Source organism: Acinonyx jubatus, chromosome D2 (genome assembly GCF_027475565.1).
Source record: "Acinonyx jubatus isolate Ajub_Pintada_27869175 chromosome D2, VMU_Ajub_asm_v1.0, whole genome shotgun sequence".
NCBI classification, from domain to species: Eukaryota; Metazoa; Chordata; class Mammalia; order Carnivora; family Felidae; genus Acinonyx; species Acinonyx jubatus.
In genome coordinates, this window is record NC_069393.1 from 2,347,604 (window position 1) to 2,375,095 (window position 27,492).

The window sequence follows — 27,492 nt, forward strand, 5'->3', positions numbered from 1 at the left end:
CCACTCCCTGATCTTTTTGGCCAAGAAATGAAGCGAAGAAGCGGCCGGGCGTTCCAGATCTCTTTGCCCCTAAACCTCTGCCCTCCAGTTCCTTCTGTGCCTCATATACTGTGCGTTGCTGATATGCTTGCCAAGTGATAAGAGATTTTTGCTTAGGATGGAGAGGTGCTATAAAACTAGGTGTAGAGTTATGGAAGGCTTCACATTCCCTTAGGGGAATTTATTAGAAAATTCAGTCTCTGGTTAAGAAAAGTCTCATTGGGGCGCCTGGCTGGCTCAGTCGGTAGAGTATGCCACTCTTGATCCTGAAGTTGTGAGTTCAAGCCCCACGTTGGGTGTGGAGATAACTTAAAAATTAAAAAAGTCTCATCTACAGATGCTCCTTATCTTGTACAATAGTAACATTCCACTGAGAAGAGAGAAGAAAAAGGTACTCAGGGTTATTTAGGATTACCCGCTTTTATTTTTTATTTATTTTTTTAAAAGACACTTTCTGGGGTTTTGTTGTTGTTTTTAAAAAAATTTTTTTAATGTTTATTTATTTTTGAGAGAGACAGAGTACAAGTCGGGGAGGGCAGAGAGAGAGGGAGACACAGAATCCGAAGCAGGCTCCAGGCTCTGAGCTGTCAGCACAGAGCCCGACGCGGGGCTCGAGCTCACGAACTCTGAGATCACAACCTGAGCCGAATTCAGACACTTAACTGACTGAGCCACCCAGGCGCCCCAGATTATCGGTTTTTAAATGGTGCCCTGCTATCCTCCAGGCCCCCAGGGTGGTAGGGATAACTTTCCTTTCAGACCTCTTTGATCTGTCCTCTGCTTGGGTTCTGAGTAAGGTCCCACCTAGAAGGTGAAACGAAAGGATCCCATGTAAGGATCAAAAAGCACATTCGCAGAGAATTTTATTTGAGTCACGGAGTGAAGCTTTCCACTCACCCAGGCAGCAAGCAGGTACTCACTGTGCCAGAGCCTAAGTTAGCCACTAGGGGAACAAAGATGAAAACGATCCTGGGGAGCCTTTGCCTTAACCAGATAAAATGCTGCCCCATGAGGCTCGTTACAGAGACCGGAGCAAAGAGCTGCAGGGCTGTGGATAGCGGGTGTGGCAGAGGCCGGGACAGTGCAGGGTGCTGGGTGGCGGGGGCCGAGAATTTGCAGCAGGTGGTCCAGGACCCTGTGGTTCTGTCACCTCTGAGGGCAAAGTTGCCCCTGAGCAGTGGCAACAGTTCTTCCTTATCATGGCACTATGCACAGTTTTGTCTTTATCCAAATATTTGATCGTTTTACGATTTGGTCTCTCGAACTTCTAGCGTGTGATAGAGCTTTTGGCGAGTCAGAAAATATTTTCTTTTGTCTTCCGATCTCGCGGTCTTCTCTCTTCACACAGTTCCTGGAGTATGAACTGCTGCCCTTCCATTAACATGAAATTTCGAACAGAAGCTAAATCTAGTTGCCACCTTCCCCCGGGTATCCCTGCAGAGAGCCCTCGGAAGCTGCAAGGTTGAAACCGAGAAAAGGCTGCCCGTGTATTTTCTGGAAATCGTTAACCTGCCCCCCTAATGCCTACTACGTTCTGTCCGCGCAGGTGTACCACACGTTCCACGACGAGGTGGATGAGTACCGGCGACACTGGTGGCGCTGTGACGGGCCGTGTCGGCACAGGAAGCCCTACTACGGCTACGTCAAACGCGCCACCAACAGGGCGCCGTCCGCTCACGACTACTGGTGGGCAGAGCACCAGCAGAAGTGTGGTGGCACCTACGTGAAGATCAAGGAGCCGGAGAACTACGCCCGGAAAGGCAAGGGGAAGACAAAACTAGGAAGGCAGCCGGCGGCCGAAAAGAAAGGTACTTCTGTCTGTCCTTCCGCCTCTGCCGAGACCGCGGCTGATGGCCCAAAAAGCCAGCCCCGGCCTGGGGAGGAGCGGTGTTTAGACGAGCTTAAGGATTGTTGCTGGTGTAGATGTTTGCAAGTGTGGACCTCAGAAGATCACGTTTTTTTCTGAAATGGTGGTAGAAAAACGCACGCTGCTCTGTATGGAGGGGAGTTAAGGTAGAAATAGTTTGCACTGGCCATATCAGAAACTGAAAAGTCCCTTTGCCAGTGTGACTCACGCTGCTCTGTATGGAGGGGAGCTAAGGGAGAAATGGTTTGCACTGGCCATATTAGAGGCTAAAGTCCCTTTCCCGGTCTGGGCTCACTGAGTCACTGGGAAACAGAAGGCAAAAAGATTGTCAAAATAAAAACAGGGATTCAAATAACAATGCCCGGAATCAGTCCTGACTCCACCCCTTCCTATCAGTTGGATTCTGTCCGAGTGACTTCTGTGGATGGACGTGTTTTCATTGGGAGAATGGGAAAAGGATATGACATGTATGTGCTGGTCCTTCATCTGCAAGATTTATCCGTTTCCTATGAAGTTCAGAATCACTGCCTCTTGAAGAGGGAACCAGGTCGCTGAGTTAATGCTTCTTCCCTTGGCGAGTTGCTGATTGGATGCAGGAGCGTAATAAGCTGCCCTTCCCGAATCCGAAACATTAAGTGAGCGGAGGCGCTAGAGAACGTCCGTGAGGAGATGACGCATCCTCATTTTGTGCGAGCCGGAGGAAAGCGAAGCATGTGGGAGCCGACTTTTCCCCCTGGGGCGGAACCGCAAGACCGCTATGCGATTTTCAAGGTCCAAGTGCCTTCGCTAGTGGCCCTCGGATGGTAGAACCCCTGATCTAAATAGGAGAGGATGTTGTTTTCTGGCCTTTGCCCCACCAGCGCCCCCTGACCGCTGCAGATCGCCCCCATCCCGACGAATAGGTAGTTGGTGCGGGGACCAAAGTTACAGAATAAAACCGTATTTCTTCATTTTGAAAAAAAAAAAACCTGTCCATTAGCTCGACATTTGTTACCGTGTTGATCTCGAGTCAGGAAAACCTCTGCTTTCTTTTGCAGATCAGCCCAACAGAGGTGAGACCCAGCTGTTGATCCCTTTCAGTGGGAAAGGATACGTCCTGGGAGACGCGAGCAATTCGCCTTCGTCCGGGAGATTTGTCGCTTCACACGCCGTCAATAAAACCCAAGATCTTTTAAGTCAAGACCGCTCAGCAACAGCTCTGAGACCTAATTCTAAAATGGAGGTGAACTCTGAACAGAATGGTCCAAGCAAAAAAACCTCTCTCGTCGCCCCTGTTCTTGCTGCCAGTCGCCAAAATGTCGTAAGCAACTACTTTCCTAGAGTGTCAGCTGCCAACCAGAAGGCCTGCAGAAGTGTGAGTGGATCTCCACCAAAAAGCGGGGCAGTCAGCGACCTCCCTAAAAACTCCGTCTCTTCCACGTCTCACAGAAGGGTCCCCTCCTCTAAGATAGCCCCGAGAAATTCTTTAAAAGCCCCGGAATCGACACCTGTGACCGCGGCCCTGGACGGGAGCGGGCCCGAAGAGAGATTGCCAAGTAAACGAGCCAGGCTAGAAGACCAGTCTGTTTCTGACGAGCTTTTTATCAAGAAAGAGCAAGTGCAACGTGGTGGAAGTGATTCTAAGTGGAGTTCACGTCCTCCAGCTGCGGCTCAGAGCTCCAGCCCTTCAGCCAGTCAGAGCAGAGCGGTCACTTGTCCTGTTTGTTGGAACGAAGTCCTAGAGTCGCAAATTAACGAGCACTTGGACCGGTGCCTTGAAGGTGCTAGCACCGATGGCAAAAGTTGAAAAGGTCTTCGGAAAACAGACGGGTGTCACACGCCACCTGTATTACCTCACTAGTCTAGTATCAGGCCCTCAGGAAGTTCTGGTACATACTCCGATTTGTCGGTTAGAATCTAGTTCTATTTTATATATACACATGAGATTATAATGAAAAATATTTTATGTTTTAAGGCACTACCGTTCACTCCTGCCTTGTGTATACTGTAGCCCAGAGTTTACTCTGCATGTATACACGTAGAATTTTTAGATATTCGTGTTCTTGCAGTTAATCTTTTTATTTATACACCTTCCTCAGAATACTCCGTGAGGAATCCTGTCCGGTGTTTGGTTCACTGAGCATTTCTTCAGTTACATTAAAACTCAGTCCTAGAACTGATGTTAATTTCATGATGTCAGACATACTGACCAAAAAACACAGTCTGGGGTACACAGCATATTAGTTGTTTCAGGGTACTCAGAGGCTTGTTTTGTTTGTTTTTGTTTTTTTTCAATCTTCGCAGGAAGTAAATTTTCTCTGTTTTAAAGAATTTTACTTGTGTCATCACTGAAAGGTGGCAGCAGATTTTAGGTTCAAGTACATAAGGAGTACAGTAAAATAAACCTCTTTTAGAATGTTGCCAGTAACAAATAGCTACTGCAGTTTCGTAGGCCAGGGTTGAGCGGTTTTCTCAACGCGTCGCCGAGTGAGTGGATCCCGTGCTACCCACCTGGAACGTACAACGTCACAGAGCTGCCTCGGTGGTGTTCACGGTAGCGCGTTCTCTGGAAACAGTATTATGAGCCGTAAGCCAAAGTTGTAATCGTTCTAATAAAAAGGAATCCCATTTGTGCATTTTGAAAAGTAGAATTCTTTTCGGAAATACCCCTTTCCACCTCTGGCAAAGAGACGAAGGTACTTTCGTCTGCCGACTTTCTGTCTCTGGCGACGCCTCTAGCACGTTGGTTGGCATATTCCTGAGAGTTTAGTTCACGGGTTCTCCCTTTTCTCGACTTTGTTGCAACACGACCTGTGTGTTCCTAAGGGGCCAGATCCCCAGTGTACAGCGGGGTGAGCTTCCCCGGGGGGGCCCCTGGGCGCCTGCTGCCCAGATCAAGTTAGAGAACGCTGCGGTTCCCGCAGGAGGTGTCCTCAAGGGTGCCCACTCCTGAAGTCCGAACCCACAACCTCCAAAGGTAACACGGTTTTCATCTCCGTCACCGCAGATGGGTGGGTGAGCTTGTTTTTGAACTTCATAAAGGTACTCTCCTCGCTGCTGCTGCCGGTGTAGATGTCTAAGTTCATTGTTTCATTGCTCTGCGGTGTTTGTATGAATATGCCAGCGTTCATTCATCCATTCCGCTGCTGCTGGGCGTGGGAGTTCTTTCCGATCTGGGGCTGCCTATCAGGAATAATGCTGCTGAGAACGTGCTTCCTCATTTCTGTTGGGCGTATACCCAGGATTGGAACTGCAGGGTAGATGTACGTCTCGCTTTACAAAATGCTGCCAGGGGACCCTCGGGCCAGCAGTATGGAAGCGTTTCAGGTATCCATCCGTCTTAACTGTTATCTGTTACCATCTATTAATAGCTAATACCTTAACTATTATCTATTATTCCTTTTCATTTTAGCTTGTCTGGTGAAGTGTTGACAAGTTTTGATATTTCTTAAGTATGAAGTTAAAAAATAGTACTTAATATTTACAGATAAAGGACTTCAAATATGTGTATTATGTTGCGTATATGCCGTTATATGCTTGTGTAGAGGATCATTTTCTCTTCATTTGGCAAATTATGTGCAGATAAGCTTTTTTTTTTGACTCAAAACTGTACAAGGTTCTGGGGCAACGAAGTAAAATGCCCCATGTCCGTAAGTTTTACAGCTTGGTTGGGGAGTGAGACGAGAGCGGATTAATTTGAACACAGAAAGTGCTCTGCTGGGTGCTGTGGGGACGTCAGGACTTGGGGGGATGTTTCCTGGATGAGACCACATCCAAGCTGGGTCTTCTAGGGTGAGTCAAGCTAGCCGGGTAAGGAAGGGTGGAAAGGGCCGAGCAGAGCGAAGGGGCACCAGAAAGGCGGTGGAGACAGACCACCACACTGTTCTGGCAGAAATAAGCTGTTCCGAATGAACAGAGTAAGATGTGAGGGGTAAAACGGCAGAAGGACGGCAGACAGACCTAGCTGAATAGAGTTTCAGAGGGGGAGACCCTGTCTGTCACTTTCTCCACTTTGTGTGGCCCCTGAGAGTGCACATCTTTTGATTCAGGTGGGGGTGGGGAGGGGGGGTTGGAAAGATTCGTAAGCCAGAGAGTCAAGGACGTTTGAGAAGCGTTCAGATGGATTCTCCGGGGGCAACATCAATGGACAGAGGAAGGGCACTGGCCAGGATGAGAGAGGGGTGGGCCGAGAAAGCCAGCTGGTAAAATCAAGAGGTGGTCAGGTTTAAGGGATGATGGAAGACTGTTGGCTGGCAAGAAAAGGGAAGTTAATTTTAAATTTGGAACTTAGCCTTCAATTCGCATTAAAACTTTTGAGAAAAAATGTTACCTTAAGAATTCTGTTACCCCCAACTCAGTCATTTATAACAATTTTCTGTTCTGTTGGTTTCGTTTTTTTATTCCTTAAAAAAAGCAAACTTCCTACCCTAATACCAGCTGGAAATCCTGGGTCCACCTTTAAATACTATCACCCTTCATTCTGGGGACATGGGTTGCGGGGGGGTTGGGGGGTAGGGGAGTAGACTTTATAAAAACTCTGTGTTTTCTTAGAGCCAGGGCTATTCATTATCTAGCAAACCTGACTTCAAATCTGGAAAAGTCCTGTCTTGCTTTTTAGACTATAAATGTGTATCTAAGTGGAAGACACAAGAGCGAGCGTCTCATGCTGTCCCCTTGTCCTAAAGCACTGAGCTTGTATGTTTTCGGACTTCGTAGGATTGTTAAGTCAATTTCAATGTCAAAGTGGAATAGCTGCTGTATCTTCTTACAGACTTGCTACCTCCCTGGGATCCTGCACCCGGGGCACGTGCAGGACCTCCTCTCATTGGATTGTTTGGAGAAAAAAGCTGAGCTCTCTGTAGTTTAATTCCTACTGAAGAGCAAGGGTTTCCTGTTATTCTTTGTCTTGGTTTTTTAGCAATTTGTTGTAGTTGTTGTTGACTAGTGAAGTGAAACTCTAATGTGACAATTATCATTACGGGTTAAATTGCCCAGGGAGTTAAAATTAACAGAAAAGGACGTCACGTAATTAGCGCTTTTCTGACATTCCCCCAGAATGTTGTTACGTATCATACTTCATCATCACCTGTCTTTTGAAATGAAGAGCAAAAGACTTGCTCCTCTTAAATGACTCTGGAACCACATCATCATTAAGGCTCACAGTGTTGTATACTGTAGTACAGAAACCAGCTGCCGTTGGCTTGTTTCTGTGCTGGAATTAACCCTTGGCCAAATTTACCCTCTCGTTTATTGAACACCAGGGGGCGCTCCTGGGAAGTTCAGTATCTGAAAAACTGAAGGTGAAGCCAAAGGAAATGGAGGAAACTTGCCAGCAACTGGCATGATAGCTGCCAGTTCTGATTCATAGAAAGGAAAGGACAGGTTATGATCTCAAGTCCTGTGAGAAGGGAACGGCAGGCCAAGAATGTGTGCTTGTTCAAACAAACAAGGGCTGATGCACAAGGCACCCTCACCTCCCCAACCTTGTTTTCAGTTTGCCTTTCACTGGATACACTAACAGAACAGTCTTCTGCCAGAAAGACACCCGGAACCCACATATAGGGCCTAATGGTAATAATTCAGAACAGGAAGCCTTCCAGACAAGGCAAGACCTATATTTTCCTACTATTTCTGAAATTACAGTGCTGTTCCTTTGAGTCTGTCTGACATCTAGCACTTTGCTCCGTATCATAGATTAGTCTGGAAGCTTCCTGGGACACAAATAATGTCGCTTGATCCTACATCAGCGGTCCAAAAGAACAAAGAGGAGCCTCTCAGATTCTTGGTGTTAAGTGGTGTTAAGTTAGACATTTCTCAAGTTCGTTTTTATGTGCTTTTTCAATAATCCCTTCATGAACACGGACTCTTTCCGAAGAACCAAAGTTTGTGCATTTTCAAGAATACTCTTGAGATGCAAATCATTCCAGGTTAGCAGCACTGTTTACAAACTAAATATTCCTTACAAACGAAACGTATGAAAATCTGCATTTATACGAAAGAAATGGGGAGGGTATTTGTTTTATTGTTGTTCTTACAAGATTCCTCACAGGATTCTTTTTATGTATTGGTATACATTTAAAATAACAATAGAGGAGTGCCTGGCTGGCTCAGTCTGTAGAGCTCTTGATCTCAGGGATGAGTCCCATGTTGGGTGGAGACATTACTTAAAATCTTCAAAAAAAAAAAAAAAATTCAGTATATAAATGTGTGTACCTACACAGGTATAAATGGTTTCCGGGAACTCATTTATGAAGATAGGCCCACCCACACTTGTTCAGTTGCATCCTAATGCCAGATATCCAATTACCTCCATTCGATCTACAAGGGGAGGCTGTGTATCTGTAGCCCGTCCGTTCTCGTCACTGTGTGAGCGCACCACGATGCACACACTTGTGTGCACCTGTTCTGCTTCCTCTGTGTAACTTCTGCTGTGTACCCCTGCCTGCTCTCCTACTTTTCTTCACTGCCCTTCCCTGAATCTGTTCTTCCTTGTTCACCTTTTAATCATGAGATGATTTTGTCTTTTTCATTTTTTTACAGGTCGTTGAAGGTTTTCTTTTTTTGTTTCATTTCTGTGCTGACATTTTGAATGTTCAAGTTCCGGCGTGAAGTTTAATTTCTGCAAAGTCCTGGGTAAGAATATTTGACTCAGCCTGGCTCTTGTGGTTTTCTCTGCCTTCTGGTTGAGGAGAGGCTTTTCATCAGCTGGAATTGACTCTCATTTTGTCTTCTTCCTATGGCAGTGTTTATAAATGTTGCCTTCCTTTTTCTGCTCATTTTGAAAGGCATTCTTTCTCTTGACTTGCAGAAAATTGGCTCTATATAGGCAGACATGAGGGGTTTGTGCGGCTTACTGGGTATGATTCCAGAGTGTTCTGTTGGTACCATGACATGCAGTATTCCTCAGAGGGAACACTTTGCTATTTGAGCTGGGAGGGTGGTTCTCTTCTGATTCTGTGATTTCCCCCTGCCCATAGCCCCCCCCCCACCCCCGCTTCCTTCTTGCACTTTACCATCCAGCCCCTCCTCCAACAAACAATACTTTCCCCAAACAGCCACCTGCAATCTCATGAACTTTCAAACTTCTTGATGACCAGTGCTCTGGTGAACTGGTGTCAGATTTAGCAGTACAGAGATCCTCCCCAACTTACAGTGGAACAAACCCATCATAAGCTGAAGATGCATTTAATACACCTAACCTACCCCACATCCTAGCTCAGCCCAGCCTTCCTTAGACGGGCTCAGGACAATTATGTTAGCCTGTGGTTGGGCAGAGTCCTCTAACACACAGCCTATTTAATTTAATTTTTAAATTTATTTATTTTTGAGGCAGAGAGCAGAGACGGGGCAGACAGAGAGGGACAGAGAGAATCCCAAGCAGGCTGTGTACCATCAGCGCAGAGCCCAATTTGGGGCTCGAACTCATAAACCATGAGATCACAGCCTGAGCCAAAGTCAGATGCTTAGCTGACTGAGCCACCCAAGCACCCCATAGCCTATTTTATAATAAAGTGTTGACTGTTTCATGTAATCAGCTGAATGCTGTGCTGAACAGATGGCTGTGTGGGCGCAGAATGGTATGAAGTGTGTCGTCGACCCTTGTGATTGCATGGCTGCCCGGGAGCTGAAGCCGCTGCCGTCATCCGGCATCATGAGAGAGTATGTACCTCGTATTGCTGGCCTGGGAAAAGATCCAAATTCAAAATTCGAAGTACAGTTTCTACTGAATGTGCATTGTTTTTGCACCCCTGTAAAGTCAAAAAATCATTTAAGTTGAACCATCATCAGCCGGGACTGTATTTCCATCACTAGTGGTGGTGTCCCTGCCTTTTCCCCCCATGTACTGCCACCACTCGGCTCCTCTTGCCCTCGGCCCCTTATCATACAGTTTCCACCTGACTCTGCCTTCACATGGGTCCTGATGCTGGCCTCGGATGCTTATTTCTCTGCTTTCCTGAAAGCTGAACTTCTGTCTGTGTCTCCCACTTACACTGCAGGTATGCGTTACAGGGAACTTACTTGGTTCTCCTTGTCTGTATGGTCTTGGGAAGATTATGAAAGAGATTCAGATTTAGGTAGCTGCCAATATTTCTTGGAAAACCAGAAGCCCAGCTACCTCCCCTTAAATATGAACGCACAAGAATTATGACATCTGAGCAAAACTTACAACGTGAAAGTGAAAAATTAAACACAAAGTAAGGTTAAATACTGTATCTATTAAATAGAACAGGTTATTGTATCCTACACACACACACATTAAGAGAAGAAAAGAGAGCTCTTGGAAATTAACACCAAACCCTCACTTGGCGTAACTGGAAAAGAGACGTAAAACAAGTAAAGGACAAAGACACACGGTAACTAAGAGCAATATGCACAAACCAGTCGATGCCCTGTCTGGACAACAGAAGTTCCAGAAAGAGCAAGACAACGGAGAGGAGAAATAATCTCATAGTTTAAGAAAACATCCTCAAATGTGGGGCGTGAAGGTACAGTCTGCGTGCCTGCTACACTGGCTGAGAAAGAGGATCGTGCTAAAGCATGCTGTAACACTACAGAGACCCGGGGGCGAAGAATCATTCCAGGAGCTTCCACAGAGGACAAGCAGGCTACATATAAAGAGTGAGGAGTAGGAACGGCCTCGGATTTCTCTGCAACCACACTGGAACCTAAAACCAGTGAGGCAATGCCCTCAAAACGCTGAAGGAAAATGATTTCCCAACTTGAATGGTAAGCTCCATTCTAGTTACCAATGAAGCGTGAGGGCAAAATAAAGACACTGGTCTTGGGAAATTTACCACCCACATACTCTTCTTCCCAGGAAGACATGTGAAGGACATGCTCCACCAGACCGAGGAAATCAGCCGAGAAAGGGGAAGATAAGGGATCCAGGAAACAGGAGACCCAACAGAGAGTGGTGGAGGGGGTCTCCAGAACAATGGGCAAAGGAGACCTCAGGAAGACGGCTGTCTACCAGGCAGAGAGGACAGCCGCTCTGGACTGCTGCAGGCTAGAAGCCACAGGAAAAGTATGAAAAATCAGGACATCAGGATAAAAGCAAAAACTGTGGAAGAAAAGTCACAATTTCCTCCGTGTAAACCATGCTCTGAATATCACCAGTAGTCTTGACTATCAACCTGATCTAGGTTACGACAGAATTACAAAAGGAAGATGGGGGGATATGGAGGCGTGCTGTACATGTTTGGCGGGGATGGTGAGGGAGGCCGGACAGGAACCTACATTTTTATCTTTCATGTGGGGAACCGGTCAGTACATAAGGTCTCACACTGAAGATCCAACATGGAGCAATGGGATTATGTTACTTAGACCTCTTCTGGCCACTAATTAAACCCAAAGAGTCACGTAAGAGTTAAATTCTCAGATGAAGAACAGGAGGGGCTGTTTTCCTTAAAAACCCTTACAGAACAAGTTGACTTGGCTACATGTACGTGTATAGCTTTGACTATGAAAACAGGGGCGCCTGGACAGCTCAGTCAGTACAGCATGTCACTTTTGATCTTGGGGTTGGGAGTTTGAGCCCCACGCTGGGTGCAGAGATTACTTAAAAAATAATTTTTAAAAAGTTACACAAGGAAAGGAAAGCCGATGCTCACTACCGCTTACTAGCTCCGTGACTGTGAGCCAATCACTGCACTATCCTGTTGCAATTCTAAACGGAGATGAGGTTTGCTCGGCCTACTCTGCTGGTTCTGAGGGAAAAAAATGTAGAGGGATTTTATGGAACTCGATAATAACAGTAATTAACTTTGGCAGGACAGGTCCTAATCCCAATGAAAAGACCTGATCCAGTAACACCCTATCTAATAAACTTTACACCTTGTTCAGAGTTAAAAGATCACCCGTTCGATAGAAGGCGCTTTGGCTGCTGGCAGCTGTTAGGGCTCCACCTGTCTTGGGAAGTGGTTTCTTCTTGTTTTCTCCTTACAAAACTTTTTCCAGCTCGTGAGGCCAGGCCCTTCACGAACATCACTGGTCCAATGGTTTATCCTTGGGCACTTGCCCTATTTCAAGTGAAATTTACTTGCTGGTGGATCAGGAAAAGAATATGCATTAAAACCAACAGCAGAATTTGGGGAACATACTCCTGACTTCAGATGTGGTAGTGGAGACTGGGCATTTACTCCTGCGTGGTTATAAACTAACAGAGAAACTCCAGTCTACAAGTCCATTATTAAATGTACGGTACAAATACTGACCATCGGAGTCTACAGCCACAGCGGAGCTCTCCGTCCTTGGGCCGTGTGCACCTTGGGAAATAATCTGTACTTCATTAGGTCTCACACAGCTCTGCAGGTCCGGAGCTACTGTGTTTATTTTCAGATGAAGAAGTCCCCAGCGGTCACATAATTAAGTTCCTGGGCCAGAACTGAAGAGAGATTTGTCAGTCCTGTGCTCTTTTCACAACACTACCTAATTTAATTAGTCTTCGTCTCAGACTCATCTGCCCTCTCCTTTCATCCACCCAGCTTTATTTCAGTACAGTTATCCAAATGCCCCGAGAGAGAGGCTGGAAAATAATGAGAACACCACACTAAAAGTTTCTTAGAGAAGAGATAATGGAACGTGTCTATTGATCTCACACGACAAGAGCTCTTACATTTTAGTCCATGACCACACAAAGTAAACTTTTGTGCACACATAGATAGGACACCTGTGACAATTATAGATCTATGCCTGATGCCCCTTCTTGTTTGTTGCAGAGTGGGTGATACAGATATGCTCAGCAGCCCTGGTGTTAGGGTAGTTTTAAAAATTCTGTCGAAAGGGCAAGAATCCAATTGTTGAGAATCCAAACAGAGAGCTCATGGATCCCATGGACAGGCCAATCACCCCCAGGACGTCTCTAGGATTGTTAGACTCCTGTGTTTACTGTTGTCTCTCTTTCCCTCGTTATCATTTATAAAAAATCACCCCAGACATTCTGGACTGAGCCAGAGATGTGTGACAGAAAAGCACATTATCTGATAGAAGGGCCCATTAAGACTGTCCGTGTAGGATAAAAGATTTAAAAACCGAAAGAAAAAAAAAAAAGACAGCTGGAAATAACAACCATAATTTTTCAAGAACATTTATACATCTTTTTAATTAGATTAGCTTTACAAGCAACTTGAGAGCTCTTTCGTAACGGAACACTGCTTTTCAAATTACATGACTTTCCCGTCTATCTGTATATGAATCCTGAAATTCTTTGCCTGCTGTTGATAAAGGTCTGTGTTTTACAGCCGGTTAATGTATTCAATGAAAAACAGCATTAGAAGCTTTGTCTTTAACTAGGATTAAACATATATAGGCCACAAGTAGTTTTAAATTTTGTTTTAAACAGAGTCCTGTTTGGTGACAAGTTAACGGTCCCGCTAACATGAAACGAACAGGTTTTAAATGGATATTAAAGAAATGGCTCTCCTGGATTCCTTGATCCTTTCACAATGATCTCCAAGGAATTAGATAAAATTTTCCGAAAAGTACAAATGTTAAGACCTGCCTGGAAAGCACAACCCACATAGAGTAGAATCTGACACTTTGCACAACTGCAGAGACACACATGTGAATGACACAGGGGCTCCCACCCTGACAATCACACAACCCCCCCTCCCCCCATCAACAGAACAGTCTCCACTAGACCTAAACATGACAGCGTTTCTGAGTCAAGGCCGAGTGCAGCGTGCCGCACGCAGACCAGATGGCAAAGACAGCTTGCTCTCCCAGGTCCGGCTGGCAGAGGCACTTACTAGAAAGATGTTACATTGCATTATCTGGAACAGAGAGAGGAAGTGGAACAAAACTGAACACGGGCAAGGAAAAACAACCATAAGCTCTAATTTTCTCCTGCAAGTTCTAAGTGAGATCACGATACTGAATATTTAACCCCACCCTAAGTCCACACTGTTGGTCTCACTAGATTTTTTTTTCATGTTTTACATGAATAGCAATCTTTTAATAAAAATTACTGAGCTTTCCATAGAAAAGGTCTCTAATTGAATACAAACTATACAGATACTAAAACTGTCATAAGTTGAAATATACAGAAATATTTCTGTACACACATTTTGGCAAAGATTAAGGACAGAGATAGAAAACTGAAGTGGGCAAGGTCTAGACCCTAATTCACGTTAAATACGGATACCACCCTCTGGGCTCTGCTAAAGACTCGCCCAGGAAAATGAAGTCTTATGTATCCATCCCAGTTCATATATCAAAAAACAGAAATCTGGGAGGCCTTGTGTGATACTGTAATATTCCCTCTTCTTCTGAAAAGTAAAAGAAAAATCATAAAACAGAAAAAATCATCTGGTTTTCCACTTCTTTTGTTTTTTTAAGCTAAACACACACCTTCCAGTACTGACAAGGAGGCGAGTATCACGCCTAGGGAATACCTGCCTCAGCAGTGGTCTGCGCTACCTCGGCTCAGCCCTGGCGCTCGGTCCGCCCGCCCCCGCCCCGACGCCATCCAACAGAAGCACGGTTCTGATCTGCACATCACGTGGGTCACAGGAGGAGGAAAACATAACAGCAAAATTGGAAGTACGACTGACTGGCTGGGAAGGAGAGCTCTTAGGAAGGGGACGTTACCTTCTACATCTACAGAATATACCTGAAAGCGTGAGAAAGCCCTTTATCTCGGGAACTTGATGCGGAGGGCAGATCAAGTTCATTTAGTGCCAGTCACTTTAGTCTTGTAAAAATTCTAACTTAAAAAATAAAGCCTTCTGGGTATTTTTTCTTATAAAATGTGAACTGAAAGTTATTTGTAGTAGTAAATGGTGATGGTTTGTACTGTTATGTTCCATTAACAATGTAAAAAAAACGACAGCAGCAATTTTTAAGAGTTCAAATTAGTGTACAAGACGGGACTACAAAACAATCTGATTTTTTAGTTGGTGAGTAAAGTGCTCCTTTTCTTACGTTAGGTAAAAAGAAAATGAAAGGAATCATCAGTCACTGGCAACAATCATTATGAGAGGTCTTTTAGGGCAAAATTTAATAGTACGAAGAAGTTTACAAAAATAGATCGATGCTATTTTGGGGAATAATACTGTAATTTTTTCTCAATTCAGTTTTGATATATTGTACCTGATCATACAAAAATTACTTCAAATTCAAACTTGACTATATAAAAAAGGGAGCGATGAAATGAACTCATCTAGATGACAGATCTGGCAAAATATTAAGAATGAAAAAATTCTACCGAGGGCACTTATTTCATGTCCAGATGTCAATACCATTGTCAGCTGGTGGCTTATACTCTTCCCATTAGCAATCACAGGTTTGGAGTCGATCATGCAGTACAAAGTCACGCAGTCCAGATCTTCCTTCTGATGCAACACAAAGAAGTTGTTTCTGTTTCCTTATTAAAATGCCAACTGGTTGTCTATTTGTCTTTATCCCACTTATTTGTATTCACAAGTTAACAAATCGTGTCAACAATTACTGTAGGTGAAGGGGGGTATTGCTGGATCAAAGGCTCTATAAGACGTCTTTACTGATTGAATCAGAAGGCTTATTGAGTTCAACCCTCACACCTTTTTCGCCTGCAAGGCAAAAAAAAAAAAAACAAAAACACAACAATTATTACTCATTCATTAAGCACCAGATAGCTTCTGTTACTGCTTCCCACTGAGCTAACAGTGTGCACCATGCCTCAGCTTTGCAAACATACATCCCCTGAAAACGATCACACTCTCACTCTTAAAATCTACCGGCAGCACTGTTGTAACTGATGCATTACTCTGAACTAGTAAACCTTCAAAAGGAAAAGCCATTCTCTACAGTGATCATGATTTTATCTCCTTTTCACTTCAAAAGCAATGTGAATTGCTACAAAATAGCAGTGTGTTGTCACTGAAAGCTCACCTCTAGGGTTCTGCCACAAATAAGAACTTAAAAGCACAAACATCCAATTATAGGGTTAAAAAAATTTTTTTTTAATGTTTTATTTACCTTTGAGAGAGAGACAGAGTGTGAGCAGGGGAGGGGCAGAGAGAGAGGAGGAGACACAGAATCCGAAGCAGATTCCCGGCTCTGAGGTGTCAGCACAGAGCCTGATACGGGGCTTGAACTCAGAAGTTATGAGATCACGAGCTGAGCCAAACTCAGACACTTAACCAACTGAGCCACCCAGGCGCCCCCAATTTTATAGTTTTATAAAAGGTTGATGTGGGATTATCGACGGCTCATGAAAATACAGCTAATCAGTAATGTGAGCACTGAGCAGCCTTTGGAGATATAGGGTAGGGTTAAAGAAGGAAGTGGTCCATCTGTTAGAAAAGTAAGACCCACTTCTCCTGGGAGAGAGTCCGTGGTAGGGACGGCAGGTAGGGACGGCAGCACACCGAAGGATCTTCAGATCTGGTGCAAGTGTGTTTGGTCCATGGACACCACTGGCAGGTACAGACTCAGCACGCCTCACTTAATGGTTTCAGCATTTCAATTCATCTCCTTTGTATTAATGTTCTTCACAAATTCACATTCAATGTGGAAAACCTGGATTCTTTACGTATTCATTAGAGCACGTACTTTTAAAAAGGAAAGGGTACTGGGGCGCCTGGATGGCTCAGTTGGTTAAGCATCCAGCTCTTGGTTTCAGCTCAGGTCATGATCTCATTGTGGGTTGGAGCCCCGTGTTGGGCTCTGCGCTAACAGTGCGGAACCTACTTGGGATTCTCTCTCTCTCTCTCTCTCTCTCTCAAAATAAATAAATAAACTTTTAAAAAAAAAGTAAAAAATAAAAAGGAAAGCATACTTATGAACTTCCTGCTAAAAGGAGCATGAGAGGAAGCCAGATGGCAGTTATCAAAAGTGTTTGGCAGCCTGCGATTGAAAGGGATATAATCACAGAAAAACTCAGCTTGTGTCTGAATAATTTTCTGAAGGTTTCTTGCCTCAAACTTTCCTAATCTTTGAATAATTTTGTTGGTTAATGATAACAATGAAGAGAGCTCCAGAGAAGTCCTCTTTTACCTAAGGGAATTAAGGAATCTGACAGAAATAAGGAGCAAGTCTTTGTGGTATTAATAAAGGCTGTGTCTGCGCTCACACTCACGGACAGCACCACCTGACTGCGGGCGCTTTCCCTGCGGTAGACCCTGGCCCCAAATAATGTTTACCTGTTAGATATTTTACTTTAGCTCGCGCTCTCTCATCTGCATCAAAATACCAAACAGTTATTGCGTACCTACAAGAAAATTTAGAATAGGGTTAAGAATGATCACACCGGGGGGAAGAAAAAAAGTGGTAAGCTCTTCCAACAGCCTATTAAAACGTGTAATGCCAAAGTAATGCCTAAACTGAATGATCTCAGAGGATAACAACCCACCTCTCCAGGAAGCTCAATGCTCAAGAGTATAGCAGAGGGCAAGAGCACCTAACAGTGATGTTGCCAAGTTGATGAGTTTTTATGATGTTCTTACCACCTACTTAACCTGCTTGATTATCTGTTTTGCAAGCCCACAGTAGATCGGAAACAGACAATAAGAAGGTAAAAGAACTGGCCATTACAGAAAAAGCACACTATCAATAGCATTAAGTTCCACAGAACAGAACCCCAGGCCTGGGGTCCTGTGGAGAGGAGGAGGGCTAACAGTTTGAACCGCTTCTGAGGACGTCGCTGAATTACCGCAAAGACTGAGGGACGTTTACAAGTTTATAACCTGGAGCCATCAAGAAAGACTTCAAATTATGCTAAGAGTTCTCAGGATTTTTACCAAAACAATTACACTCTGTTTTAACATTTCAAGTTTATTTAGCTAAACTCCATTCCTCTGAAAACTTCACTTAATTGGAAGAGCTCATTCCACAAATAAAGGAAGAATCTCTGGTTTATCAAATACTACAGAGCACAGTTACAGCTTCTGGTACCAATAATGGGCAAAGTGCACACACACACACACACACACACAGGAAGTAAAAACACCCTATAAATGGTAATTCCTTAGAACACAACAGTGAAACCATCATGCAGATTCTGGCCAGGGCTCCCTGGTGGGGGAGCAACACGGATCGAATGAAGAGCCCGTGAATGTGAACTGAATGAGAACTGAATCGTGTAGGCATCTCAAGGAAGGAGTCAAAGGCAGAGGAGAGTCAGAGTCTGGGAGTCTGGACAACTGGGCAAAGTGAGGTTCACAGATCACTCAGCTGCTGAGTGACAACAAGGAGGTCAAAATGAGGCCTCCTGCCTTCCAGATTCTGCTCCTTCCAGAGCTCCAGCACCCTTCTAACCATGTAGCCTCTTCTATTTTTCCCAGTGGCCTTGGCAATGGGAAAGGTGCACAGATATTGCCCCAAATTTTCAGTTACTTAGTAATCGGAGTCCTCCCATCTGGATCAACCCCTTCTCTAGCCAGTAGTCCTCACCAGAACACAGCTGGAAACTCACACGCCATTCTATTCTTCTGCCCTGATCTCCCATCAACCTACTCAAGAGTCCTCCTCACATTAACTCTGCGCTTCTGGTCATTCTGGGCCCAGCTGAGCGCCTCTCTTCACTGTGACACCTGGCTCATCTAGTCCATCTTTTCCAACTAATGCCACTCTCTCCCTCTTCCAACGTCCTGTAGCATCTACTCTCCACAGCTGTTTGGCATTTACTACCTAAAAATGTCCACTCTCTCTTTATCTAGAAATGATACAAGCAGACCATACTCAAGATTCCATAAAAAGGAAGGTCTATGAAGCCGTTTCTAGGTCAAAGGGGTTTTAAGGAAGCAGCAGGAGCAGAGACGGGCACCGGGTGCCAGCAGGAGTGATGGGAGTCAGGACGGGCACATCATCTGATGGGACAGGATCCCCCCTGGTTTCCATCTGTGGCTTCTTAGGATCTCTTACCACAAACTACTAGGCTTGCTACCAGCTGTGTGAATCAGGGTTAAAGGCAACACAGCTCAGAAGGAAGAAAAGAGGGGCACCTGGCTGGCTTAGTCGGTAGAACATGCAACTGTTGACCTCGGAGGTCGCTGGGTATAGGGATTACTTCAAACAAAAAAAATGCAAAGAAGGAAAAGGAGAGAGGACAACAAAGTCTTTGGAATTGGAGCCACACTGGGGCTGGCCCACGCCAGCATCACCGGGTAAAGCCCGCTCTTCTCCTGTTGTATCTGAGGCTAGGCCTCCTCTGCCCCCACCTACCCAATGAATGCCGGTAATTCACTACCATGATGCTCAAGGTCCCTTCCGTAATGAAAAGTGGGTATCTGAAAAACAGTGCTATTTTTCTATAAATATTTATAATGAGGTCCGCAACATCTTCCATTTTAATACTCTTAACATTTCAATGTAGGAAAATGGCAGAAAGAATATATAATAAGGCTCACAGATGCTTATTATTAAAGCTGAAGAGTTACTTGGCTAACGTGAACTCCCACACATGGCAACTTTTCCCTCCTCACTTCTACTCTCTGAGTGCTTCTGATTTTTCTGTTTTGTAAAATTTTTCTACATTATCCCTCTTTTTCCTCCCTCACTCTCTTTTAAAAAACTGCCCTTTTCCTTCTCTGTAGAATCCTTCTATCCCCCAAATGACTATCACAGAATTGCAGAATGGATAGTAGTTAGAGATGCATAAGACAAGGAGACAGGGCTGGAGACAGATGGCCTGTATTTCCATTTCTTAGCCTAAACGTAAGTGGCTGTGCAAAGAAAGTCACAAACGCTTGGCACTGAACTGGGAATAAATCATATAAAATTATCCAAATTAAAAGTTATGACTGAAGCATTATGATAAAGATTACTCGAGAACAGGAAGACAGCAGAAAACTTTCAAGTATATCCTATCTATCCCCTCCTCTTCTACCACAGTCTTTCCCAAATTTTTCTTAAAAGGAATACTACCTTGTAGCATATGCTGGTTGTACTTCATGAGGGTTGCGACGGTCAGACCAGAAAAACAGCAGTCTATCAAATTTGGGTTCAATGTCAGCAAACTGGGCTTTGCCTTCTGGAAAAATTCGAAGTATACCTCCACTTACCTAAGGAAAAGAGCCAAATATTTGAGTATGAGAGTAAGAATACTATAAAATTAAATTGATGGGGGGCGGGGGGAGATCATTTCAGAATCAAAATTCTTAACTGGATTATTCACAAATACATTCCAATTAACAAGGTATGAAAAGGAGCTGAGATTCCAAGTACATGCAATGATATGAGGAAAAATTCATTTTTTTTAGGGACTTTTTGGTAACTATTTGGTGAAACAGATGAATATTCTGAATTCAAAAGGCTTAAACATGACACTTGGAAGTTTTAAGAACTAGTCATTACACCTTTCTGATTTAGGTATGCTAATGATATGCTTAATTAGCCTATTCTTTAAAAATGTGCCCGTTTCAATTACTATAAATGGTTAAGTATGTCAAATAAAGGGCTTACTGTGTTTTAACGTTCAACAGTAATTAACAGGACAGTCACAAATTTAATGGCTCTTACTTAAGGAATTCAACCTATCAGCAGAAAGTGTCCTCATTTATGATCATCACTGCGGTCATTTGATTAGAAATGGGGGCTCTCCCTTGCAAGACTGGGCCTCACACATTGATGGCTAGCTGCTTACAGCACTGGATTCCATCCAGAAAGGATAATTACTATTCACCCAAATACACATCCTTCTCTATCTGGGATCAGATGGACTCACCTATTTATTCCCATACCAACCGAGTGTCTACTGTTCTGGGACCTGTGCCGGGCCCTCAGGACAGAGGAGGGAACAGTGCACACAGATGCTGTCCTTGTGGTACTTACAATCTGGGGGGAATTAAAGTGAGGCAAAACCCACCCAACTGAGTAGCTCTTTACCCTTGAAGAACTGAACTCCTAGGCAGGTAGATTCTAAAACTGAAAGGAACTCATACTTAATCAAGACATCAAGGAGGTTGAGCCTATGCCCAGAATCTGTAGACAAGCTGTTTATCAGGCTCATCCTTAAGTTAAATTTGAGCTACTGTGTACCCTGGCCTGCCTTCCTCAGGCTCTCTTCAGATGGATTCCCGTGGCACTCATGCAAACATCTAAAGAATCTCTAGACTGTGACCAAGAACATATCCTTTCTTCCCCTTGCCCTTTGACTGGAGTCACTGGGAATATCACAGGTGATCTGCTGAAAATATTTGAAAACAGGTAATTAAAGCTTCCAATCCCCCTGTGGGAAACCTTCCCTGAACCCTGAATTCGGTGGCCCCCTACGTGGTCCCACAGCAATCTATCCTGCACTGGGCATAAGCAATTGTTAATGTACTCATCTGTTCCCTCCACTAGATTCCAAGCTCCATGAGGGTTATTTCTATTTCTGGTCTATTTCCAGCATCCAGAATGATGTCTGGCATGCTGTACATACTCAGTGTAATCTTGCAATGGAAGCTTTTAGATCTATATACAAAAATCCTAATGACTTTTTTCTTCTTATGTACTAATTTAGAAACTACGTATTAATGACCTTGGCTAGGTCATATCAAAATTAAAAGGAGATCAGCCTAGAAAGACCCTAACAAAATACAGAAGTTAGGAGTTGTTCAAACATATTTCTAGCTGTCAAGATATTCACAGAATTGGGGAGAAATATTTTTTAAGTTTTAACCGAAGTTACATCAATCTGTTTTGTATGTTGGGCTCAAGGTGAATGACCAAATTTCTTTCTTTTAAACTTTGAAAGCTGTAATAGAAAAACCATGCACGTTGTAATGCCTCAACATCTACTTAGTAGTAAAACTTACCTTCATTTTGAACTTGGGCAAAACCAGAGGAAAATCTTTAAATCAGTGTAACACAGAAAGATTACTAGAACAACACTGTGAGCATGCCTTAGGTTTTAGGGTATGATTTAGGATAGGACTAGGTTTTTACATAATTAAGACTTGGTGCTTTCCACTTCTGTGTATATGTTTGTTTGTGGGAGGGAAGTGTTTAAAGGTTATTTGATTTTTAAAAATTACTGGGGCACTTGGGTGGCTCAGTCAGTTAAGCATCCGACTTCAAATCAGGTCATGATCTCATGGGTCATGAGTTCGAGGCCCATGTCAGACTCAGTGCTGACAGCTCAGAGCCTGGAGCTTGCTTCAGATTCTGTCTCCCTCTCTCTCTGCCCTTCCCCCGCTCACGCTCACACACACACACACACACACACACACACACACACACACACACACACTCACTCTCTCTCTCTCTCTCTCTCTCTCTCTCTCTCTCTCTCAAAAATGAAGAAACATTAAAAAAAAAATTACCCTGGCTATACAGGTGTGTTCCCTCTGAAAATCCACAGGGCTATTATATACAGTGTGTTCATTTTTCTATTTGAATATTTTGCTTCAATAAAAGTAAATACAGATTTTTAAAAAAATCAACCCAAAATTAGTTTAAACAACCTACAAAGCAGTAACAAAGCATGACATACTTCTGAGGTTTCAATCATTTAAACTCAAGTGAAACTCAGGCTAATATAAGGAAATAAATATTTAAAACAAGAGAAAATGTACTGTAAACTCTAGTAGGTTTTACAGGATTTGTCAGCACTGATAAACTTCTAGTTTTTCCATAATCAGGAGAGAAGGAATCCTGCCTCCAATATTCAATTCAATAACCCAATGCCAGACAGTATCTCTGCAACAAGAAGAAGTAGGAAATAACCCATAATAATTATTTATATATAATCTCCCTCAAAAGCCGTTATAAAACAAGTGTTCTCAGAAGTGTTTTTTATAAAAGCCACTAAAACGTATATATTTTAATTAAATACATTTTGGTATGGGTTAAATTTGGGGGGGCACCTGGCTGGCTCCATCAGTAGAGCATGTGACTCTTGATCCCGGGGTTGTGAGTTCGAGCCCCCCGTTGGGAGTAGAGCTTACTTAAAAGAGAAAAAACAACAACAACAAAATGTTACATTTGGATGAATGCTCTAATATCTGAAAACAAGGGAATCCACTTTTTGAGACATATTATTAGATTTCACTTACAAAGATCCACTCCTAATACCCAAGACTAGAACAAATCTAAGAAATTTTAAACTATTCCATGTGTGAAAGACAGTCTCACCTAAGAGGAATCTGAGTCTTAATACCTATGAGAAAAGAAAAAAAAAAGAACGGTCAAGCAAGCTGCATACCTTGGCATCCCAGTCTTTATTAAGATAATATATACACGTCACACATCTTCCATCTCCATTTGGATTATCAACGTGACGTACATAACCCGTTCCGTTGCCTGGATAACAAGCAACCATAGCCTGTAATAATAACGATGATGGTTTTAAAAGTCTATACGTACATGAATAAAAACATTTTATAAAAGAAACCTCTGATTTGGGACTACTTTTACACTTACGTTCTCCTAAACAAAAACCGTATTTTGTAGGTAAGAAAAGGCGAAGATATTCTACGTTGACACAAAGACTACAAAGGTAGGTTGGTGAGTAATCCAAAGCCTGGGGAAATCTGCTTCACGGTGAAGGGTGCCCTTGCTTAAAACCCCAAAGGTGAGAAGGATTCAGGAACTACTTTCACCTTCATTCGTACTGATAATCAAGATCAAATGAGTCTTTGTTCTGCTCCAGGGGAGACTTCTATCATCCATGAGCTCAACCAAAGAACACTTACATTATTACTGTCTGACGGCCAGACACCCAATCTGACACTGTCTCTGAATTTAGTTCAACCCCAAACATTAACTCATTTGTCAGTGACTTAAAAAAAAAAAAAAAAAAAAGGCTAAGTGTAAAATTAGCACGTGACTCACTCCTCCTCAAACCAGAAAGAAAGTCGTTTTTTCACTCAGATTATAACAAGATGTAGTTCAGAAGACCGTTGGGTTAATAAACACGAAGGTGAAGAGAGGTCTAAAATAGAAAGCACTAAAAGAACTCATAGGTTCTACGACCGTAGTACATAGTAACCAACTGAAATTAGAAAGAGTGATTAAAAACAAAAAACCTCAGGAATTATGCAAAAAACAAAAATAAAGATGGTCACACTTATTCCCGAAATCTTTCACTTCTCCAATCTCTTCATGGATTGAAGTCAATGGGGTCAGTATTTTTTTTTAATAGGGTCAGTATTAATGTCAATGAATTAGTATAAAGTTATTACACACTAAGTTACATCATTATTTAGAGGATAAATGGCAAATGCTAATTTTTAAAATTCATATTCAACTGATTAGTGAATAAGTAACTCAGTGTTCCATCTCTGAGAGACCAGGAAGCATTTTAAACCTGAAGGCTTAAAAAAAAAAAAAAAAATCACATTTTCATAAACAGCCTGGACCTACAGCTCTTTCAGAAGCAGAATTGTTGGTAAGCATTCCATACGTCTCTATTTTTTCTGATTCCAGATACGCTTACATGCTTTCTCTTGGGACTTGAGGTTGGTAGTAACAGGCAGAACAGCATGAGCTCAGTGGATTGAATAAACCCAAATAATTTCCTTGTCACTAGCAGCTAGGAAAGGCATGTGTAGCAGACCTTGAACAGCAGTATAAGAAGGTACCAATTCAGGGTACCTGCGGGACTCGGTCAGTTAAGCATCCGACTCTTGGTTTCGGTTCAGGTCACGATCTCATGGTTTGTGAGATCAAGCCCCATGTCAGGCAGGCTCCATGCTGACAGCGGGAAGACTGCTTGTGATTCTCTCTCTCTGCCCCCCCTGCGAGTGCGTGCACACACTCTCTCTCACAAAATAAATAAAAGAAACTTAAAACAAAACCAAAACACCCAACCTGAAGCCTTCTCTGAAGTGATCTCATCTTAAAAAAAGTCCACTGAGGACTCTCCAGCTATCTGGTAACCTGAGCATATCTTGAGCAAAGAACAAAGGGGAAAATCTTTCTTTGTTCATCCACCCACCACCCCACCCCATCCATCCCATAGCAAACACCCCCTGAGCATCAACTATGTACCTGAAAGGCCTTGGTAGGCAGGGGCTACAATGATGAACAAAACAGAGTCCCTTGTTTTCATTTATTATGGAACTTAGTGTAGTGAATAAATAACCAATAAACAAACAGATATAATGTTAGGCAGTTATCTTTTCATAAAGTTGAAGGACACAGAAAACAGGATGACTTCTAGAACAGAAATCAAGGAAGACCTCTCTGAGGAGCTCACATCTGAGCAGACACTAACATGAAGGGAGTGGCAGGTTGTGCAAATATCTGTGGGTGAGCACTGTGGCTGACGGAAAATGAGCAAAGGCCGAAATGGCTGGGCCAAGTGGAAAACCATCGCAGGCCAGCTGGACTAGAGTGAGCAAGGGAAATTAGGAAGGGTTCAGCAAGCCATGGTAAGGACTTCGGATACTGTTCTAAAAGGGACACAAAGCCAATGGAAACGTATCTGATCAATGTTTCAAGAAGGTCGGTTTCAGTTCCGGATGCATAAAACATGGCAACTGCAATAACCTCAGTATCACCTACCAGCTGACGTTTGCCAGATGCTGACCATCTGCCCACACTGTTCTAAGAGATGTGCGTGTAAGACCTCCTCTGATACAACCACACGAGGTAAAAAGTATCATTATCCTGGTCTTCATTTAACTGTGAGGGAAACGGAGTCCCAGAAAGGCTAATTAACACACTCAGGGTCATGTGACAGTAGAGCCAGGTATACTGCAGGCATACCGAACCGCTACATGAGGCTGCGGGGAAGAAACAGTGAGAAAACAAAGGCCGCTGTAGTTTCTAGCAGAGAAACAGAAAAGGAGGCTGCCCAGGCGGGCAGAGTGGGGCATACTCTGAAGGCAGAAAAGCAAGGTGATTTGCTAACAAAGCAGAAGTGGAAATCGGGAAGAGCCAAGGATGACTTCAAGGTTCTCTACCTATATCATGGGATGAATGGAGTTAAGTCTTCCCCAAAATAGAAATACTAGGTGAAAGAGCGGTTTTTATTAAAAAGGGGAAAGAAGTTTCTCAGCAATGGTCAGGATGAGAGCCAGACACCCCAGAGCAGAACAAAACTGCACAGCGGGATTATGGCTCGACGTGGGATCTGTTTGTACTGGTCACTTCTAAACTGCTTTCCTTGGAATCCTGGGGTTATGTGGAGGTAAGGGAAGGGGGGGTGGAGGAGGGGAAGTGAGTGGGGGAGGATGGGGGAAGGCATTGAAATGAGAAGAGACCTGGGCGCCTGGGTGGCTCGGTCGGTTAAGCGTCCGACTTTGGCTCAGGTCATGATCTCACGGTCCGTGGGTTCGAGCCCCCTGTCGGGTTCTGTGCCGACAGCTCAGAGCCTGGAGCCTGTTTCAGATTCTGTGTCTCCCTCTCTCTGTGACCCTCCCCCGTTCATGCTCTGTCTCTCTCTGTCTCAAAAATAAATAAACGTTAAAAAAAATTTTTTTTTTAAAAAAAGAAATGAGAAGAGACCAAAGTAGGCGGTTCTGCCCCAACCTTCAACTAGGGGCAGCATTTCCCCGCATGCCGGTTTGCAACTGAGGAAGCAAGGCCAAGAGTGAGTCCCCAGAGCACATCCCTGCAGGCAGACACTAGGAGGGTGTCTAAGCATACCCAGAAAAACCAGATTGTCACAGGAAACCTGTGAGCCAGGCGGGGGGGCACTCCTAGAGGTTCTGGGGAAAGAGAAATCCTGTAGGAAACCTGCAAAGGTCTGGATGAATTCATTCAAATACTGATATGGGGACAGTGCATTTAGTAACTGACGCACGTACCAAGACTTCTCTCATTTGGACTGTAGAAAACACAAAAAGGTATTTCTCTAGGGCTTGGGATTAAGAAGGGCACTTGTCTTGATGAGCACCGGGAGACCTGTAGAACTGGTGAATTGCTACATTGTACACATGAAACTAACATAACCCCGTATTTTAACTGGAATCAAAATAAAAACTTAAAAACAGTAAAAAAAGGTATTTCTCCAATCTCATGAAATCTGGCAGCTACAACTGTCTTCAGCCAGTATTCATATTTAAACACAGTTATCCTAAAAGATCTGAATTATCAAAATTTAAAGTTCCTTAAATATGGAGCACCTGGGTGGCTCGGTCAGTTGAGCGTCTGACTCTTGATTGCGGCAAAGGCATGATCCCAGGGTTGTGGCATCAAGTCCCAAAGGTGGGCTCTGCACTGGAACCTGCTTGGGATTCTCTCTCTCTTCCTCTCTCTGCCCCTTCCCTGCTCACTCTCTCTCAATAAATAAATGAATGAATAAAGTTCCTCAAAAGTAACATAGCTTTTCCAGTTCTTCCAGTTTTGAAATAATATTCATGCTCTATTTCTTAATTGGTACTTTTGTTTTCCTAGTGCGTTTTATATATATTTGTGTAAAAAAGACTCTGGTGTTGCTGTTCTTGTTTTGTTTGCTTTCGATATGCACTTAACATGCTCTTATTCATAATACTTTTAGTAAACTCACTTTTTTTTCTATGAATCAGTTGGTAAAGCAACTAATAGCCACTCATTCTAATCTACATGTCATCAGCAGCCTTAAAAAATATTTATGGCACTGATTGGAATTTAAACAAAAACTTTAAAAAAGGAATTTAAAAAAATGTTATATATGGCACACCTACCATATTGCAACTACAAAAAGGGCTGCTATGGTAGCTGTCTCAAAGGACTTAACTGCAAAGAAAAAAAAAACAGGCACACAAAACAAATAAACT

At 43.4% G+C, this 27,492-nt stretch overlaps 2 protein-coding genes across 6 annotated transcripts in view; one reads left to right on the forward strand and one right to left on the reverse strand.

The window, feature by feature from the left end:
• The window catches only part of SPRTN (SprT-like N-terminal domain), a 40,326-nt gene that overhangs the window by 8,843 nt on the left and 3,991 nt on the right, over positions 1-27,492 (forward strand). Inside the window, exons 4-7 of one of the 2 annotated variants that reach the window (XM_027046935.2) lie at positions 1,586-1,847; positions 2,944-5,212; positions 5,541-8,518; positions 23,240-23,285. In XM_027046935.2, the coding sequence (XP_026902736.1) occupies positions 1,586-1,847; positions 2,944-3,692 (1,011 nt within the window). In that variant the 3' untranslated portion in view covers positions 3,693-5,212; positions 5,541-8,518; positions 23,240-23,285. The remainder of the gene's footprint in view (positions 1-1,585; positions 1,848-2,943; positions 5,213-5,540; positions 8,519-23,239; positions 23,286-27,492) is intronic. The other variant, XM_053207430.1, reaches the window with a different exon arrangement.
• Positions 14,856-27,492, reverse strand: part of EGLN1 (egl-9 family hypoxia inducible factor 1) — a 54,961-nt gene continuing 42,324 nt past the window's right edge. Inside the window, exons 2-5 of one of the 4 annotated variants that reach the window (XM_027046938.2) lie at positions 22,992-23,111; positions 19,730-19,866; positions 17,008-17,075; positions 14,856-15,432 (exon numbers count right to left, since the gene is read on the reverse strand). In XM_027046938.2, the coding sequence (XP_026902739.1) occupies positions 15,368-15,432; positions 17,008-17,075; positions 19,730-19,866; positions 22,992-23,111 (390 nt within the window). In that variant the 3' untranslated portion in view covers positions 14,856-15,367. Of the gene's footprint in view, positions 15,433-17,007; positions 17,076-19,727; positions 19,867-22,110; positions 22,734-22,991; positions 23,112-27,492 lie in introns of those variants that run through there. The other 3 variants (XM_027046940.2, XM_027046939.2, XR_008292257.1) reach the window with 3 other exon arrangements.